Consider the following 19,733-nt stretch of genomic DNA (forward strand, 5'->3'; position numbering starts at 1 on the left):
CGTGAATCATTCATTTGCAGTTCCTGTGAGGACAATGATAGAGCACCAATATGGTCTCCAGTCGTACCCAAAGGGACCCGACTCACGTGACCTTTTAAAGTATCACATGAGTCGAGTAAAACAAAAGGTCCTTTCTTCCAGTTGGACCTTGTTTGACCCAGTAAGAAACCAGTTGGGTCAGATCGGGAACTAAAGACATTTTTCTCTCCTTTGGGTGGGCCCAGACCTTGGTCCGACCGGGTTGTCCTTTTGACTACTTCTGTGAAAGATTGGCCCTCTGTGTTTTTTGGTTCAAAAAGATCTATATTTTTTTCTTTAATTGGGCGACTGTTGAGTTCTGGCCATTCAACTTCCAAGGTGGGGGAGTCTTCCTTCCCAAGAGAGTTTTCCTTCCCAAGTCTGCTCATGTGTCCATCTTTCAGTCCCTGTTCTTTGCCAAGTGTAACCCACCTTGCCACGTCACCATCATCTTCAAGCTTCGACCTTCCATACCAGAGCGACGCTTCCACTTCCGAGGCGATCCAGATTTTGTACCAGTAACTGTCAGCATAGAGGTTGAGAGTTCTTGGTACAGCTTCAGGTTTCACACTGGCGACCTTCATATTCACTGCTCTCAAGTCTGCCATCCTGAAAGATAGGAGAGCACCACCCATGGCTGTCGCTATTTTTTTGGAGGATGGTTTTTTGCCATAAATGGAAAGGCAAGCCCAGAAGCTTCAACTTGAAACTCCCATCGTCAGTTATTACTGCATTAGCCGAAGGGCACCAGTTCTCTATCGTTACAGTACCCTCAATTGTTTCTACGGTTGTGAAGTCCATCATCTCCCTCCCCCCCACATCCATTACAGCTTTTCTGTCACTAAAAGGGATTAATATAACAACTTGGCGAGTCCCAAGCTTGGATGTCACCTCCTCAAGTAATTCTTTCCAGTCGTATACTTCTTTCTTTGCCGACAGGATTAACCTCCGCTCCAAACTTCCTTTTCCCCCTCCAATTTGATCCTTGGTTCTGGTGTTGTAAGAGACACCACCATTGAGTCTGGAGTTTCATCTTTTTCTTCTAAGCCCAACCTCTCCAATTTTTTCCTTCTCTCTGTCATTTCCTCCTTTCCCAGTACTGGTGCCATTATTTCTGGTACCCTTGCCGCTTCATTCTTTCTCTCAACCATTCTTTGGTGTAGCTCGTTTGCAATCATATTCCAACTTTGCTGCTTGTTGCCTTCTGGTTTTATGATCCTTTCTTTTTTTCCTTGCTCAAATCTTTCTTCCAAAACAATGAACCATCCGTTAGAGTTTCTCCTTCTCTCAGCAAAATATTCCCTCCTTAACTGCCTAATGGTACTGTTCCAGGCCCTACACCAACTTACATGTACTGCTCCGTCCAGGAAGCTCTGAAACCATGATACAGCTTAACCCACTAACATATCATTCTCTTCTTTCTTCCCTTATCTTTATCGTAAGCTTCTTCTGGTATACTATCTCTTCCATCAAGAACTCTTTTCTCTCTGCTGTAACCATTCTTCTCCATTTACCAGCCATTGAGAACCCTTCGTCTTTTCCATCTTAGGCTTCAAGCAAGCTTCCCTATTAAAATCCATCTTCATCCACCAAAGTGGTTGGCCATTGGTATGTTCTACAGTTTGATGTTTTGTTTGGGGGTTTGTCCTGGGATTCTGATGTTCACTTGTTTGGGACAGAAAAACTAAGGTAAACCCCCTAGTTATTCAAATTTCTCCAGAGCCATGCATTTCACAGTTCCACCCCACTTCCCTGGCCATCATCTCTATTAGTTGCAGAATAATAAAGCTTTTGTTATTGATAAAAAAACACTATGTTGTGATATAATTAAGTAATATTTTTTGTTGGGATCAATGGAAACGGAAATATTGTGTTGAAAGATTAGGGAATGTGTAGATCCTTAAACCATGCTAACCTCTTTATTTTACCAAAGTAACATATTTAGAAATTTAATATAATTTTTTATTGTAGCATGAAGGCCATATGGTAACCTGAATTGTTATTAGTTCCAAAGGCTGTTGTGTTTTATTGTGTCAGGTTGAGTGGTCAAATTTTTGCCTAGATTTTCTTAATAATGCTGAGAAATTATATCAAGGAAAGGAGACTGCTGAGATAATTAATATCAAAGTTGCACAGGTAATTGATCATTTCATTCATTTCTTCTTTTAGCCTATCAAACTGTCAGCCTTCTAAGAGATAGTGAATTTGGAAAGTGAAAAGATTGTTTCATTCATTTTACTTAACCTTTTTTCTGTTCTTTTCTAGTTGTTGAATGGGAAGAATGAAGATATGAAAATTCTTCTGGAGAAGGAGTTGAAATCTGGGGAATTAGCTGGACTTCATTCAGAATGCCTCACGGACACATGGATAGGAGCAGAGAGGTTCTTTTTCTTTACTGATTTTGTATGTACATATGGATGTATGCATGCATGATGTATCTGTCTTAATGGATGGATGATAAGGTGGATCGTGCTTGCATACATCGATATCCTTATTTATGCATGGAAACATAGATGTGTAGATTGATATGGTGGATCTGTGTTTCGGTAAATACGGATATATTTGCGTGTGAACTGTACTTGTGCCCTTATTATCTACTTCTTTAAATCTTAGCTATTACATATATTATATGGCAGGTGGGCATTTATTGATTTGAGTGCAGGCCCTTTCTCTTGGGGTCCTGCAGTTGGTGGAGAAGGTGTGCGTACAGAACTAAGTTTACCAAACGTAGAGAAAACCATTGGTGCAGTGGCAGGTATAACTTCTCAGTTTTCTTGTGCATTTCTCATCTTCATGAAACAAATAAAAAGGTTACTTATGGCAAGCAAAACAAAAAAAAAGCAAAATTCCTAGTGCTTAATACCCAGAGAGGCTAAAATGCCTCAGGTGTATAAAAAGCCCATGGATAAGACTCCCCCTCCACCCACAAAAAGAACACTAAAGCAGCAGCACATTCATAAAATTACTCCAAAAGAAAATATCCTTACTGAGCCAATTCAACCATCCTTTTGACATGACCCAGTAGACAAGACACCAAAAGGTAAAAAGAGAAAAAACAATCAAACCCCTTTCAGACTCTGTGGTCTGAAGTATGCTCCATTTCCTTTAATAATGGATGCTTGTAGGATCTGGACTCTCAATACCTAGGCTTTTTCGTGTGTTCTTCCTTCTTTAGAGTGCTCTCATCCTCACCTAACCTTTTCTGGGCTTTCTTGGTGAAATAGATTTGGTGTGCAACAGTACAACCTAAAATTAGGGAATTTTGTTAGTAATAAATTTGAAAATCAATATCTTTTAGACTCTCCAAAAAAGATGCCTAATTTGTCTTTGTATCCACATTTTTGTTTTCTTTGCAATGCAAGTGGGCAACTACTTGCCATTTACTAATCTCTTGCCAATTTATCTCTAGTATTTCAGCATGGTTCTTCTTACTTTTTGGTTGTTAGTGGATTCATGCAGTAGTTGTGCAAAACTTTTTCGAACCTCCTTTTTTAGGTTGTTGAAAAAAGAGAGAAGATCGTGTGGAGATGTACAAGGGCAGCAGTCCTTGTACATATTGGGAATAAAGGAATGCTAGAACTTAAGGAGAACACTTGGTCCAAGGAGGCTAGTATTGAGAATGTATCAATGAGAGTTGTGAATTGGGTGAAAACACTAAATATTTATGCACCATTCTCCATAGATTATATTTTTAGAAGATGGTAGCTTGTTAGTCATTCGCTAACAGCCTACCCCCATGTTCTGACATAATGTCATCCATTGGTTCACAATCAAATTAAGTTGAACTTTGATTTGTACAATTTGAGTAATCTTTGGCAGTTTATGGAAATGGGGGTGGGTGGATATTTGAATCCAAGGAACATAACGGTGGAAGGGACTCTTGGTAGTGGGATTTGTAAGAAACCATACCCAATGGTCTTGGCAACACCAATATCATGAGGGTAATAAGACTAGTGGCTGGTGAGGTGATATTCTCATTTTCTTGTGTTAAATGATCAGAAGTTAACTTGGCTAAGCCAATGACTAAACAAGGTGTAAATACAGAGCAATTATTATGGGGATAGATGTTAGTTGACAACTTGTTTTAGAGGAATTGGGCTAGATAGCAGCAAGGATTGAAGTATTAGTATTGGGTATCATATTTGACAACTTGGATATGGATACAAATATGGATATGGATATGCTTGGGAAACGCATGGGTACGGACAAAAAATATGGAAGCACTCAGATACACTAAGGAAATGCATACAAATTCCATAAACATATTGGTAGCATTAAGTTTAATGTCAAAATAACTATAAATAATGTATAAATTCATAGGATTTGTATATTTAAATGGTATATACATGAGTAAATATATTATAATTAGTATAGCAGGACACATAGATATTATACAATTTTATTAATAATGCATCAATCAAGAGTCCAAGGCACATATTAATTAATACAAATTAATACATGCAAAATGCCATTATTATTTTATTATCCATTGATGTACAAGGCATAATACATATACAACTTTTATATTTGAATTATTATATCAAATTTTTTCTATTTTTCTATTTTTAATTTTTAACATTAACCAAAAAGTCAACTAAAAAATTAATTCTCAAATGTTTAGTAAACAATATATTTATTTTTATAAACAATAAATATGTTATTATAAAATGTAAATTAAAATATCAATTAATAATTTATAAAAATATATATCTTAACTTAAAAATATATCAAATCTAGTAAAATTTTGAAGATTCATATCATATGAAACTTCATAGATTTTAATTACCAAAATAATTATTCCATTATTAACATTTTCATTTATAAATTTTAAAAAATTATTTTTTATATAAATGTAGATTATTGGATTTGATAGATTCAATTTGTATTATATTTATAAATATTTTCGTAAACAATATTTTTATTTTTGCAATAAATAAATACATTAATATTTAATGCAAATTAAAATATTAATTAATAATTTATAAAAATTTTAATTAACTTTTTTATTTGTGTACATTTTTTAAATTAAAATTAATTTTTTGGTATATATGTGAGTTTTATAAATTATTTATTCTGTTGATTTATAAAATACTAATTTTTAATATTATTCTTTTAAATTTGTTGTTCGAGTTGTTGAAAATAATCATATGTTGTGTGTTTTGATTGCATGTAGACATTTATGTTAATAAAGTGTTATTTATTGCGTATATTGACATGAAACAAGAACTAGCTTGGCAGTTAAAGCAGCACCTGCTTTTAGCCATTGGACAACGTGGGTTCAAGTTGCATCACTTCCATTTTTATAGTGAGACTAGGGGTCGATACGCTTTCGTATCGGTGTGTATTGGCCGATACTATATGGTACGCACTGATATGGCAGTGTATTGGACAGATACGCACGATTGGAATGATACAGCTCCAGTCGTAGCATATCCTGTATCTGTGCAATCCAATACTGATACTATACTCCTTGTATCGGGTGTACCATATTGATATTTTAGTCCTTGGATAGCAGTGGTTAGCCTATATATTTCATGTTCTCAGCACTTCTAAATACATATTGTTTTTGATCGATAAGCAATGAAATTCATTCTTTACCAATCAAAATAATAATAATAATGATGATGATGTTGGTGATAGTGATAAATGCATATTAGCATCTTTGTACTTTTTCTTCTAGGATATATCATTTCATTTTGTTTATATGAGCATTGTTAAGCTCCTCATATGATGTACTTTGGAGTCTGGACTCCTTGTACAGTTTAACTCAATTTCTATGTGGTATTCAGAGATTTCAGAAGATGAAGCTGAAGATCGATTGCAAGATGCAATTCAGGAAAAGTTTTCTGTTTTTGGTGATGTATGCCCTTTCTTTTTTCCCTTTCCTTTTCAATTTTCTTTAATTGGTAAAATAATACTTTATTTGATGTATCCTACCTTCTGATTTCTATGTGGCATTTATAGATGTGTCCAATAAAAGTTTATTGAGTGTTTGATATTGAGGATTCATACCTTATAATTTTTTGGAAATTATTCTTGAAGATTTTTCTTTTCAGACTTCTGATTTATGATACAAGCAAATGTGCATGTGCTTTTGCATGTGGCAATATTAGATGATGATGATGATGATGACGACAATAGTAATGATATGTTTCCAAAATCTTCTATAATGTTTTTACATTTCTGATAAATAATTCTTATTTGTTAGACTTTTTTGTGTTTAGTATGATGAATATATGATATTAGAGATGTGCCCAAATGTTTTTTTACAAAATTTTTGCATTTTTCATAATTTGTGTTTTTATCTTTTTATTTTCATTATTTAATTATGACATCAAGGGTGGACACATTTGACCCAAAATGTTGAACTGTTGACTATTTACTAAACAAGTGATCAATTCCATTTTTTGGGTTAAATTTTGTATTCAATTTTCATCTTCAATTAAACAATTATTCTTTATCACACTTATTTTTCTTTAATATGATTACTATAAAAATATTAGAGATATGCCTAAATATTTTCTACAAAATTTCTGTGTTTTTTTGTATCTTTTGTGTTTTATCTCTTCTTTAGTTTTATTATTAATTATGATATCTTTGTTTTTGGTATAATTTAATTATTATATCAGGGGTTGACACATTTGACCAAAGAGGTTAAACTATTGACCAACCACCAAATAGGAAAACAATTTCATTTTTGGATTGGTTTTAAATTTTGTATTTCATTTCCATCATCAATACAAACAATTCTTGTTATCACACTTATTTTTCTTTTCACTTATTTATGTTTTTATGTTTTTGTAATTTTAATTAATATCTATCAAGTCATGTTTCTTTAATATGATTAATATAAAATTTTATACATGTGCCCTGTTTTTTATACAATTTATTTATTTATTTATTTTTTAAAAGTATTATTTTTTAACTATGACATCATGGGTTGACCCATTTGACTTGCCCACTATCAGGATGGAAGAACGGTTTTATTTTTGGGTCAATTTTAAAAAACATTGTTTTATACTATTAAAAGTATTGTATATAGATCTAGTTGATAGAATTTATTGGTGAAAAAAAAATAATTTAAATGTGGGATTCAATGAGAGTGAATGAGAGTTAATACCTCAAATATAAGACTTCATGAGAGGGGATTGAATGAGGTGAAAGGTAGTAATTCAAAATTTAACTAAATTTAAAAATAGGGTGGTTTAGTTAAGATTCGGATTCTATGAAGGATAATGGGTGCTAATACCTTATAACCTTAAATATAAGACTCAACGGGAGGGAATTAAATGAAGTAAAATGTAGTTGTTCAAATTACATTTTGTGCTCTCACAATTGGAGAGGGACCAAATTCACATACTTTAAGTACCCTAGGCTTTGCAAAATGGACTATGTATTCCTGTTTGGTTTCAATAATCCCTTAAACTACCCTCAAGATTTCTGACAACAGGACAAACACTGCCTTCTGTTAGCATGCCATTACATTCCATTCACATGTTATAGCATGTGATTGTTATAATATTTTAAGAACCCAATTTTGCCCCCTCTTCTTCACCATCTTAGGGGAAAGCCAAAAGCATATCCACCACTCTCCTAAATAGCTATTTCTGTATAGAACTGATCAATCCCTACCCGTATGTCTCAACTTTGGATGTCGTACCCATACTTCCTCCCCCTCATCCAGCTTTGGATGCCGTACCCGTCATGTCTTCTATGTGAAGGATCATCAAAAGGTTAAAAGGTCAGAGACAATCACACTCAGCAGGGTTGGCCGCCAGTGTTCACACCCCAGTGCCCTACATTGCAGACTTCAAAATGTGTTACGTGTAACTGTTTTTTCCAATTATAACATAGACATCCAAATAACTTGCTTCATGAGATTTCAATTTGGCTATATTTCTACCCCTTTTGATGGATTTATTTTGGTGTAATAAAGCAGAAAACAAGGTGTCACCATAAAAGGGAGGGTAGAACATGGGGTTGAAATGGAGTCTTTTACAGCAAAAAAAAAACTTTGTTTTATGCCCCATATGCATCAAACAAATGGCAGGTGCATAGAGGATAATCTAACTGCACTAGGAAAAAAATACTTGATGGAGTGTGGATAATCTAAAGACTATTATTGTAGAGGATGGCGGAAATTGAAGCCAACAGAATGTGTGCATCACCCATTATCAGAAGCCCCAAACCTTATGTGACAGGGTGGCGGCAACTGATAGAGAAGGAGATGAAGAAAGAGAAGCACCGAAACTCTGTTAGACACTGACAGACAAGGGACAGATGGGGGATCCCCATTTGTTACTGAAAAATGACATAACTAACTGATTCAATTTGCCTAGATTGGCCTTCTGCTCCTCCCCTCAGTGGCCAACCTTGCTGCAGTTTGAATTGAAGAGATTAAGATACTGAATGGATACACATAACATGACTAACCCTACTGCTGTACCCATTGTGCCTGTGATTACTTCCCTCCAGTGTTCACACACCACTATATTCTGAAACGGATGCTATGGATTTTTTTGGTCATGTTTTGAAAATTTGAAAAAAAGGGGCAAAATAGACATTTGTGCCCTTCCATCAAGAGATAACAGCGCTGTTCACCTTAAGGGATTATTGTAACCAGAGGGGAATACTTTAGTCCACAAAAATTCCACACTCTCATTTGTACTTTTAAAGTAGTATTGTAGATATGTACACATACAGAGATGCTTATCTACAGGATCTTGAGTAGCTTTTACAAGTTAAAGTCTCTCTTGTATATTGAAAAGAACTTGGAGGTAACAGATGTTGTTATGGTCTTCTTCTTGGATACCTAATCTTTTGCAAGGAGCTAGTTTAGGTCAATGCATTTTTTTCCCTTTCTTTTGTTGATTGCATTTTTTTTTATTTCACTTAACTGATAAATTTCCTTCTTACCGACTTTAAATGTTGCAGCAAGATCATCAGGCCATTGATATCCTTCTGGCAGAAATTGACATATATGAGCTTTTTGCATTTAAACATTGCAAAGGAAGAAAGTCTAAGCTTGCTCTTTGTGATGGTAATCTTATTTTTCTTTTGAAGAGACTTGGAAGTTTGCTTACTTGCTCAATGGCATGTGAAAATGTTCACTTGACAATGAGTGGTATACCATTAGTACGATGGTGGATTTTTCAGGTCATTGTTTCCATACATGCGGTTCTGAGTCGTTAAACTTAAATACATTTTGATATCTATCAAAGTAAAATTTAACAAACAAATAAATGAACGGCGAAAGATGGGTGTGTGCATGTGTTATTGTTAATAAGCATTGATGGGTGTTTTGGTAATCAGATTGCAAACTACTACCCTCTTTTCCTACGTAAATTGCTGAACACCCTTTGCTGGCTGTGTGTTAATAGTAAAGTACCAGGTGTTACTTGGGTGTAAAAAATTTGTCGCTCAGTGTTTTTGTATTTCTTTTGTTCTTCATTTAAGAAGGAACCATCATGTGTGGGCTCAGTGATATTTGAATGCTTAATCGATAGCATAATTTCTTGTTAGATTACAAACCTTTATTTTCTACACTTGAATTAAATTCCACGAGGAAAGAAAGAAATTAAAAGAAATCATGTAATCTTTATGACAGCATGAATGTTTCAACTTCAAGATTGCATGGCACACAAGCCTAGCAGTTTCAGCCAAGTTTTAGTGTTGATATTGATTTATAATGAGGGCTAGATATATGGTATCCATTTGTCTGAATTTGAATCCAAATCTGATTTGGTTAAGGTTTATCTGAATTCGATTTTTTTATAGTAGGATCATATATGGATGCATCCCTATCTGGTCCAGTCTGATAATATTTTGATCTTCATGCTTATATCTACATATATTGTATCTGTTACTTAAGATGGTTTAAAGTTGTATATTTACTAAAGAGTTATAGGTTCAAGTCTCAGAAATGTTTACTCATTTTATTCCTGATATACAATATCAAAGTCATTTAACTCATTTCTTCTTGTATTGGGACTATTTCCCATCTTTCTCTGGCTCATTGTAGGAAGCAATAGCCTGCTTTTCTGACATTATTTTGGATTAGCTTCTTTTCTATTTCTCCTAAGTGGGGGAAGATCTTTTGGAGGAGTTTATAGATATGAGGGTTACTCTAAAAAGAAACCACCTGTGTAGTTATGAGGGTTACTCTTTAGATTGGACCTAGAGGGGAGTTTATAGATATATTATATTTTTTTCCCAAAAGGGTAAAATATATTGATTGAATAAAAGCCTTTGTACAAAGAGATTATGTACAATGGGATATACAAGTATATGGTCCTATATATGTAAATGTGTACGCATTTTCATTTTTTTTTATCAGCAAAAGGATTTCATTAATAATTAAAGATTCAAACTTAAAACATCTGTTGGCAAAATCCAATACTCATCAGTACCCGATTACAAGTATGCCCAGAAAATACTTTGTTTATTTACTCCCTGTTTAGCTAATGTATCTGCTACCTTGTTTGTAGTTCTTTTTTCCTTTTTTGATCAATAACTGGAATTCATTAGATTAAAAGCATTTAGTTACAGCCCTCCAGAGAGAGATAAACAGGCTTTACTCTCTACAGGAAGATAACAAAGAATAAAAAAAGTTACTGAGCAGCCCAAACCATTTGATCCCTTCCAACCCCCTGCGTTGCCATAGCATCAGCAAATGCATTTGCTGTTCTCTTGACCCAATGAAACTTGATTTCGAGTCCTCTAGTTAGCCATTTAGGCGGTGTTCGGCACCGTGTCTATCTCGTGGATGGGACCGATGAACACCCGTTCGACTAGCTCGTGGACTGGTCCCGTCCACACCCCAATTTCTCACCCAAGGCAAAAAAGTCGTGGTTAGGGCCTGTCCACACTCTATTTTTGATCCCCTGCTTCACACTCTCCCTGAAAGGCTGAAACCCTATTGCCTATTTCACATTTTAATATTTTTGTCAGTAACATATTAATTATTTTACTGTGTAGATCAAGGTTTTCGAACCACCATTGAACTGGACGGTTGGACCGTTTGGCCCAGGAACCGTCCAAGCAAGCGGTTCCGTTTTACCCCAAACCCGGTTTTTGGCCAAAAACTGTTGAAAAAGTCAACAACCCATTGACCCAGGCGGTTAAACCGTTGATCCGTTCAATGGCTTTTTACCGTTTTTATTTTTAATTATTTTTTTTTAATTTTTCAATTTGTTTGTCAGAATGGGCAATCCATTCGAACCGGACGGTCAGACCGTTGACCTGGAAACCGGTGGCCAGAACGGTTCCGTTTCCGGGTCGTTTTTTAAAACGTTGTAGATCATTCACAAATGTATATGAGATACATGGAATCATAAAGTGTGGTGTGGACCACGTCTACAAAACGCCACTGTGGGTGTGGACTGGTCCAGTCCACACGGTTTGTTCACTGTTCAGAACAGCTGTGGACTGTGGTGTTGTGTGGATTGGTCCCTGCCACAGGGTGTGGTGTGGACCAGTCTACACCCATCAATTTCTCATCCACACAGACCACACTACAGAACACCCCCTTAATTTCCCTCCTCTCATTAGCAAATTTCCAAAGTCCACTATCTTCTTGTAACCAACTTAAGACCAGCTTTGAGTCCCCTTCAATGACTAACTTTTGTATATTCAGTTCATTAGACTTCCTTATACCCTCCAGTACTGTATAGACATCAGCTTTAAGAGAGTCTCCAACCCCAGTGGGACCTGAATATGGTGAGCACCTTCCCATACTCATCTCTGAAACCCCCTCCTACACCTGATGGACCTGGATTTCCTCACTACTTCCATCACAGTTCTTCTCACCCAGCTGAAGCTTGTATTCAAGTTCTTTGCAATCACATAGATCTCTCTAAATGCATGTCTGTATTTCCATGGTGCTTCTTTTAGGTGCTTTGCTCAATGAATTACTAACTGTATGTATTTTCATTAAGCAAAGTAGAGTTGTGCCCCACACCAAAAGAAATCTGTGACTGGAGTTCCAAGACATTAAAGTATGAGCTATCTTGGGCAGAATTTTCTCCTCATTGTATGTCAAATTCCTGAATATGAATGAGTTTCTTTCCCTCCAGATGTTCTAAATAGCTATTGCTAGGATGCTACTCCATACCACCTTCCCCTTGTTTTGATAGGCCTCTCAAATTCCAGCCTACCAACAAAGATTCCAATCTGTCCGGAAAACATCCCACTATCCTGAAGAGATTTAGACATTTTGATCAGCATGAATAAGCCACTCTACAATGCACAGGCTTGTGGTCTGCAGACTCCACTTCTGATCCATACTATCACAAGTTCACAACTGATTTGCAAGCCTCTTTTTGATCAGGCTGTCACTAGTGAGACTTTTCCAATGTACAGCAGTCAAATTAGGAATGATCAATATTCCACACCTATCCCACTTCGATACTCTGGCATCAGGGCTCAATGGATTTGGCTGCACCAAGTTAATTGAGTTCAATAAATCTGCCCATCTATCAATCTCCCAATCGTTCAAGTTCCTTCTCAAACATGGAAACCAAATCACCTGGTCATTGAAAACTTAAATGCAATCTGCCACCAACGCTACTCTGTTTCTAGCGATTCTATACAATTCAGGACAAACCTATTTGAATGGACTTTTACCACACCATACATCTTTCTAAAGCTTCACACTTCTTCCATCACCCTCTTTGTATTTTATGCTTTTGGCATATTCAGGCATATCTGGCCTAGGAGAGGCTCAATTTGGGCTGAGATTTTGGATTTCTTGCAGGGAATTGGGTGGATGAGGAAGGCATCTGAAGCAAGAACCCCTCCAAGCAGTAGTAGGCTTTCAGTGACATGTATTAAGAAGCAATAAAGAAAAAATTCTTCTCTGTGGCTTCCCTCCTTTATTTTTTCCTCTGTTTTCCTTTTTTTGTTTTATAGATTCCAACTAACGTTTTATATGCATAGAGTAATTATCAAATTGCAAAACCTATGTGCTGATGTTAATCTGACATTGTCAATTTGGTCTGTAGAACTGTCTGTTTTATCTATTTTCTTTGTAAAAATTGGCTGCTGATATTATTTACTTAAATTATGATGATTCTAGAACTAGATGAAAGGATGCGGGATTTGAAAACTGAACTACAGTCCTTTGAGGGGGAGGAATATGATGAAAACCACAGGAAAAAAGCTGCGGAGGCATTAAAAAGAATGGAAAGCTGGAATTTGTTCAGTGATACATATGAGGTATGACACTACCTTTTTTTTTTCGTTCTCATCATCGTTATTTTTTATTTGGTCAATCTTGCCATTATGCTCCTGTTCAAAATTAAATTTTGTTGTCAAGAATTTTGGACCAATAATCCAAGTAGAAAGCATTCAAAGGGGGTTTACCAGGTTTTAGATTGACCCAGGAGTTGTGAGCATGTGGTTTTCTGAAGTGCTCTTTTGAGTTGCCAATAAGTTGTTTCATGGCACTAACATCTATCGTTTTTTTTTTTTTTTTTTTTTGAGAAATATCACATTGTTTTGTTGCATAAGTATTTCACAGATTTCACTTAGTACATTTTGATATGATCAACAAAGTGGTACAATCAAAAAAATTACTCTGCCCTTCTGGAATAACACCATTATTCATGTACAGGTGTTCCAGAACTACACAGTTGCACGCGATACCTTCCTTGCTCATTTAGGGGCTACATTGTGGGGTTCTTTGAGGCACATTATAGCACCTTCAAATGCAGATAGGGCATACCATTACTATGAAAAAATATCCTTTCAGTTATTTTTTATTACACAGGAGGTATGCTTTTCTTTTTTAAAGGTTTGAAGGGGCTTGCAGTATATGTGAAAGTGGTGTTTATTGTGGTGGTTTGGGTGCAGAAATTTGGGCACATTAAACAAATACCTGTAGATCTGAAATCTCTCATGGATGGTCTTTCATCTTTATTGGTACCTGGTCAGAAAGTTATGTTTAGTCCACACATGTATGTGTTCTTCATTTCATTAGCATATCCTCTTATTCTAATATTTTTGAATTTTCTTTAGCCAGTTCAACTTGGTAAAATGAGATTATTTTCCACATTTATTTGTTCCTTGATGGGGCTTTTTTTAGTTTTATTTCTTATTATTTAAGAAGAAAGAGGTGAAGAGAAAGGAAAAGAGTAATTTGCTTTTTTCAGATCAGCATGTTAATTTCAAATTGTTTTGGTGTTTGTAAATTTGCAGGTTGCCTCTTTCAGAAGATCCTGCTTTAGCTATGGCCTTCTCAGTAGCACGGCGAGCAGCAGCCGTTCCATTATTACTAATTAATGGAACCTACAGGACAACTGTTCGTTCCTATCTTGATTCCTCAATTCTCCAGCATCAGTTGCAAAGACTGAATGATCATGGCTCCCTTAAAGGTTCTACATTACCTTGGATACTTACAACCCTTTTCTCTCCTATTTTCACTGTTGGCTGGGAAATGTTGTATCGGGTATTGTATGTGGATATATAATGGAGATGTTATTTTGTTCTGTCATTAAAGCATTGGTCCACTGCATTGAAATCTGTGATTCTATTACACATGCATAACTCAAAGTGACTGGTCAGAGCAGCCCTAAATTGAATTAAAGAAGTTGGAAAGTAAATCACCATTCATCTCAGAGAAATATGTTCTACCGTGTTACCTATGTGATTTTTCATTTGATGAATATTGCAAGCACATTATATTAGTGCTTAAGCTTCCTCTATGGGAATCACAACAGACAAACTGCCTGGAAATCTCTGATATCTTTGCCTTCTTCTATTCCTTGAATCAACACTTTTTTCTTGACCCCACCCTCATGATGGCCTAGGGCAGATCCACAGCAGACAAATAAGCCTAGAAATCTAATCTGATGATTGCTTGGGGCTGATCTAATGATCTAGATTTCTCCTGAAGAAGACAAACTAAAAACAGAGTGGTCAAAATAATGGAGTCTCCAAGTGAGTTGATCTTTATGCCAAGTGTGTCTGCATTGATCTTTTGCCAGATCAAGAGAACTTTATTAACATTGGAGCTGAGAAACTAGAACTTAAAGTTCTAAAGGACAAATCAATTACAAGCTGGTCTCCTCCATCCGAAGGCTCACTAAAGTTGAACTTTGATGGAAGTAGCATGGGTAATCCAGGATTATCCGGAATGGGGGGTGCTTTGAGAAATGAGAAGGGAGAGATTTTGTTGCTCTATTCAGGTCCCTTGGGAATTGGGGATTCCATCAGGGCAGAACTTTTAGCTACTGTACAAGGGGTGCAATTTGCAAACCAGCTGGGGGTACAACACCTAATAATCGAGGGGGATTCCAAAGTGGTGGTGGGTTGGTTGAAAAATCCTGAAGAGGCTATGTGGCGTTACAAGAATGAAATGAAGAAATTTAGTTGGTTGACAAGGAATATGTTGGTCACTGTACAGTGGGTGGGGAGATCAGCAAATACTTTGTCAGATGTGTTAGCTAAGCAAGGGGTAAATAGGGAAGAATTATTTTGGGCTCAGTTGTGATTCTTGCTTTTCTTTCCTAGTTTACTTGTATGATTCAAGGAGGGGCTGCAGCTCGCACCTCTCGCTGGGATGTTGTATGAACTCACTCTAAATTTGCTTCTGAATTAATAAATTTATTATCATTCGTCAATAAAAATCTAGAACTTAAAGTTTACATTGGAGCTGGGAAACTAGAACTTAAAGTTTTACAAGAAACTAGCCAGGAAATGTACAATGTATCACTGGTACATGCATCATCAAAAATCATGAAATCTGCAACAGATACAAAGTTGTCCTGCCCACTCCTCCCCTAGCTAGGCTATCCACTAGGCAGTTAACTGATCTCTGTACCCATCTGAATGTGGTCTTCACTCTAGGTGCCAAAGCTGCAGCCTTTTTAATGTGTTTTCACAAAATCCAAGGCCATTCACTTCTTTTCCTGAACCATCCTATAGCTACCAGCTAGTCTTTCTCTATCTCCACTTTCTGGAAGCTCAAGGTAACCATAAATCATTATCCTTGAAATAAAGCCTTTACCTCTGTTCCAAGAGAATCTTCAGAGTCTATGGGACTTCAAATCTAGAAGAAATTCACTTTCTGAGTGTTGAAAATTCCTTATTCATGATGGTCTTGTGTTTCTTGAAGGAGTAACATCAAATTTTAGCTTGATTTCTCCTTGAGGGGTGACAAATCTTGATTTAACACTTGCCTTGATGTGGATGTGCTATATCAACATGAAATTTTGAGGTATTGGCTTGTTGTGAATATTTTGTTAGTAAATCAATAGTTTTTGAGGTATTGGTTTGTTGTGAATATTTTATCATACTCTCTCCCATTAGGCCCATAGTGTTGCTAATAAAGCACACAAATCTCCATAACATTTTCTTCTCTCTCCTAAGAGAGAAGAAATCAGGTGACAGTAGAGGGAATGTTGGCAAGAAGCTGCCAAACTGCATGAAAAAGTGGCACCATACCTTGTAACATAGAAGTGACAGGATCCCTCAACATTTGGTTCACAAGATAGAATGTATATGAGGGGCAGCAACCAAATTTTCCTTCTATGCCAAACTCTTTTATAGGTGTTGACTCTATCATAACATCCCAATGCTCTACGTTTAAGAGCAGGGTTTAATTAAATTGCTTTGAGTGGCGTGGATTAGGAATCTAATAATAAATGCCGTGGGTGAAATAAAATGAAAATGATGTTTTTCCATGGATAGGGATAGACAAGTGGAAGAATTGTTTCAGTGGATGGAGGGAAACCAAGAGCACTGTAATGGGGCCTCTTAAATCTTACAAAACAATGTTATTAAAGCATCAGCTGGTCAGACCTTTGGGTAGGTAATTCATCTCTTAAGGACCTTTTTCCTTGTACCCTATTTCATTGTATGAAAAGGAGTCCATATTGAAGTTTTTGTCTTTCCCGTCTCTTCAAAATAGCTTTAATTGGGATCTAGGTTTTAGGAGGGGTTTGAGGGAAGGTGAATGTGAATTGGTTATTGAGCTTTTGTAAATTCTTGACAAGGTTTGGTTTAATCCCTCTAAACCTGATTGGTGAATGTGAATTGGTTATTGAGCTTTTGTAAATTCTTGACAAGGTTTGGTTTAATCCCTCTAAACCTGATTGGTGTGTCCAGGCCCCCAACCCTAGAGGTCTTTTTTCGTGTTCTTCCTTTTTAATATTTCTCTGATCTTCCCTTCACTCCCAGTCTTTGTTTGCTATTAAAGAAATTTGGTGTACACATATCCTCCCAAAATAGGATCTTTTTGTTGGGAAGTCTACAATGGGAAGATTAACACTTTTGACATCTTGCAAAAGAGGAGACCTAATGTTTTCTTTTCCCCTATCTGGTGCACACTCTGTGAAGCTAATAGGGAGACATGTTACCACCTACTAATCTCCTGTCCCTTTCTTGCAAAAGAGGAGACCTAGTTTCTTTTTTCGTTAAGAGCTGGCCTCCTTTTTGTTGCTCCTACATTTTCCATTTTGATCTTTGCTGAATTCTCTTTATGGATAAAATAATTCAGCCTGGTAATTAATGACATCATGTATCTTGTCCAAGTTATAACAAGTAGATTGTAACTTTGGATTGTTATCAATAGATTGGGTACTGATTTAGACATAAATATCTGAACTCATATGTCCTGATATTGAATTCTTTGTCTTTTGTCAATAATGCAGGGATGCATGCACATAGCAGGTCTACTCTGGAAGTTCCCATCTTTTGGTTTATACATAGTGATCCACTATTAGTTGATAAACATTATCAAGCGAAAGCACTTTCAGATATGGTCATTGTAGTTCAGTCAGAATCGTCATCTTGGGAAAGCCATCTGCAGTGTAATGGACAGTCACTTCTGTGGGATTTAAGGTCACTTTATCTAGTCTTTACTCATGTGCTTGTGTATGTATGTATGTATGTGTGTATGCATGTAAGGAAGAATGTTGACCCACTTGTGAGGGGCACTTGTTTTTTGTTGGTCAACGGGAAAGTTGACCAACTTTCCTGTTTTTGTGTTTCAGTAAAGGTGGGTCCCTGAGTAAAATAATTTTCCCATATGCATCACTTTCCCACCTGTAGCTGATCTAGACTGTCCATTGGTGTTAGGGGACACTTTTGATTGATCATAAATTCCCTCCTCCATCCCAAAACAACCCTACACCCACACTTATACTGGAGTTTTCCCAAGTATTTTATGTTTCTCAAAGTTTTAATATTTTAATTTGAAATGTGCCCTTAAAAGGGCTTATTTTTCTGGCACTCCAAGGGATTTTAAGCTGAAAGTGGCAAGAGGAACATGTAGGATATTTTGGTTCCCCAACCTCATGGTTAAATACTTAAATGGAAGATTTCAGGTTGTTTAAATTTCTAAATAATCCAACTAACACATCAATTTCATATACATGGCCATTCATATGCAAGTATAAACACATTTTCTATTTTTCTTTTTGATTGGTTACAGAAGCATATTCATGAAGGCAATATATGCACAGAAGTTATTCTCTAAACAGTCTCGTGGTTCATGTTATCTGCTTATGGCATTACTTTAATTGTTGAAACTACTGAAGGATTAAATGCAAAATTCAGTTTATGGACAAATACCTTAGAAACAAGAGATTTTAAAATAAGTTAGCCTAAAACAGAATATAAAATATGTAAGCTGAATAGTAGTAGTAGTGCAAATCAGGGTATACTTAGTATTGGAGACCAAGAGATAACTCAATGTGACCTTTTCTGGTACCTTGGTTTGATAATTCATAACAAGTGAGAGACTGAGGAGGATGATGATATTCATAACTAGTGTCTTAAGAGTCTGATGCAGAAAGATGAGAAACGATGGAGAAATACATATTTTTTGAATTCTAACATTCTTACATTATATGAAAAATGGGATTCATCTCGTACATTTGTAGTTCATTTACATCAAATAAACTAGGAGATAAAAAGGAAATATTATGTAGAAGTGCCCTCAAGAAACTGTGGGGTGGTGGACTCTGATGTGTCTGACATGGATACATCATCCATTTGGGAGAGTCCATGCAACACTTAGTATCACATTCTCTAGGTGTCAACATAAGATTGGCCCTTCAACTCACAGTTTTCAAGCTGTATGGACTATGGAGCATGCAGTTTTTCTTATTTTCTAAACCATTTAATACTAAAACTTGTGGGATCGTACCTATCCAAAAAAAAATTGTGGGATCTTTGCGTTGGTAACTGCTAGGAAGTTCCACTTGGCAGAACTCGGTCACATTAGGAAGCTTTCGGGAAAGTGTGGCTCTTTCGTAGTTTTGAAGGCACCAAGGTGAGGCTAGGCGATTGGGGGGCGCCTAGTCGCCTAGGCAATGGATTTTTTATGTTAAAAACATAGATCCTAGGGTAGTTCCCTAGGTACCATAACCATATTTCTTTAATAATTATTCATGATTTTTATAAGAAAAGTATAAATTTCATATTAAAGTATAGAAAATCAATATATTCATGACAAGAAAAGGAAGAAGGAAAACAAAATTAAAAAAATATTGGGGCTGAACCCTTATTTTTGTTATTGGAAAAGAAGAAAATAAAAAGTATTGGTAGTAGAAGAAGAAATTTTTAGTTCTTCCTTATTTGTTCAGGTTTTTAAGTCTTTGAGGGTTCAATACAGCATTTAGCAATGTTTGTGTTGATTAAACCCTAATAACTAAGAAAAAATAAAAAGAAATTAGTATATAAACACACAAAATGATTATTTTAGTTTAATA

The 19,733-nt window shown here is 35.9% G+C and overlaps 1 protein-coding gene across 3 annotated transcripts in view; it reads left to right on the forward strand.

Annotated features, from left to right (window-relative positions):
* LOC148844404 (uncharacterized) overlaps nucleotides 1–19,733 on the forward strand; it is a 61,418-nt gene that overhangs the window by 29,825 nt on the left and 11,860 nt on the right. For 2 of the 3 annotated variants that reach the window (XM_088957590.1, XM_088957592.1), the window contains exons 11-20: nucleotides 2,056–2,154; nucleotides 2,284–2,399; nucleotides 2,655–2,773; nucleotides 5,808–5,878; nucleotides 8,953–9,058; nucleotides 13,094–13,233; nucleotides 13,631–13,789; nucleotides 13,870–13,973; nucleotides 14,215–14,390; nucleotides 17,670–17,859. In XM_088957590.1, the coding sequence (XP_088813716.1) occupies nucleotides 2,056–2,154; nucleotides 2,284–2,399; nucleotides 2,655–2,773; nucleotides 5,808–5,878; nucleotides 8,953–9,058; nucleotides 13,094–13,233; nucleotides 13,631–13,789; nucleotides 13,870–13,973; nucleotides 14,215–14,390; nucleotides 17,670–17,859 (1,280 nt within the window). The remainder of the gene's footprint in view (nucleotides 1–2,055; nucleotides 2,155–2,283; nucleotides 2,400–2,654; nucleotides 2,774–5,807; nucleotides 5,879–8,952; nucleotides 9,059–13,093; nucleotides 13,234–13,630; nucleotides 13,790–13,869; nucleotides 13,974–14,214; nucleotides 14,391–17,669; nucleotides 17,860–19,733) is intronic. The other variant, XM_088957591.1, reaches the window with a different exon arrangement.

The sequence above is a fragment of the Nelumbo lutea genome, chromosome 8, assembly GCF_056320005.1.
Source record: "Nelumbo lutea isolate HS-2025 chromosome 8, American lotus-T2T, whole genome shotgun sequence".
Classification (NCBI taxonomy): domain Eukaryota; kingdom Viridiplantae; phylum Streptophyta; class Magnoliopsida; order Proteales; family Nelumbonaceae; genus Nelumbo; species Nelumbo lutea.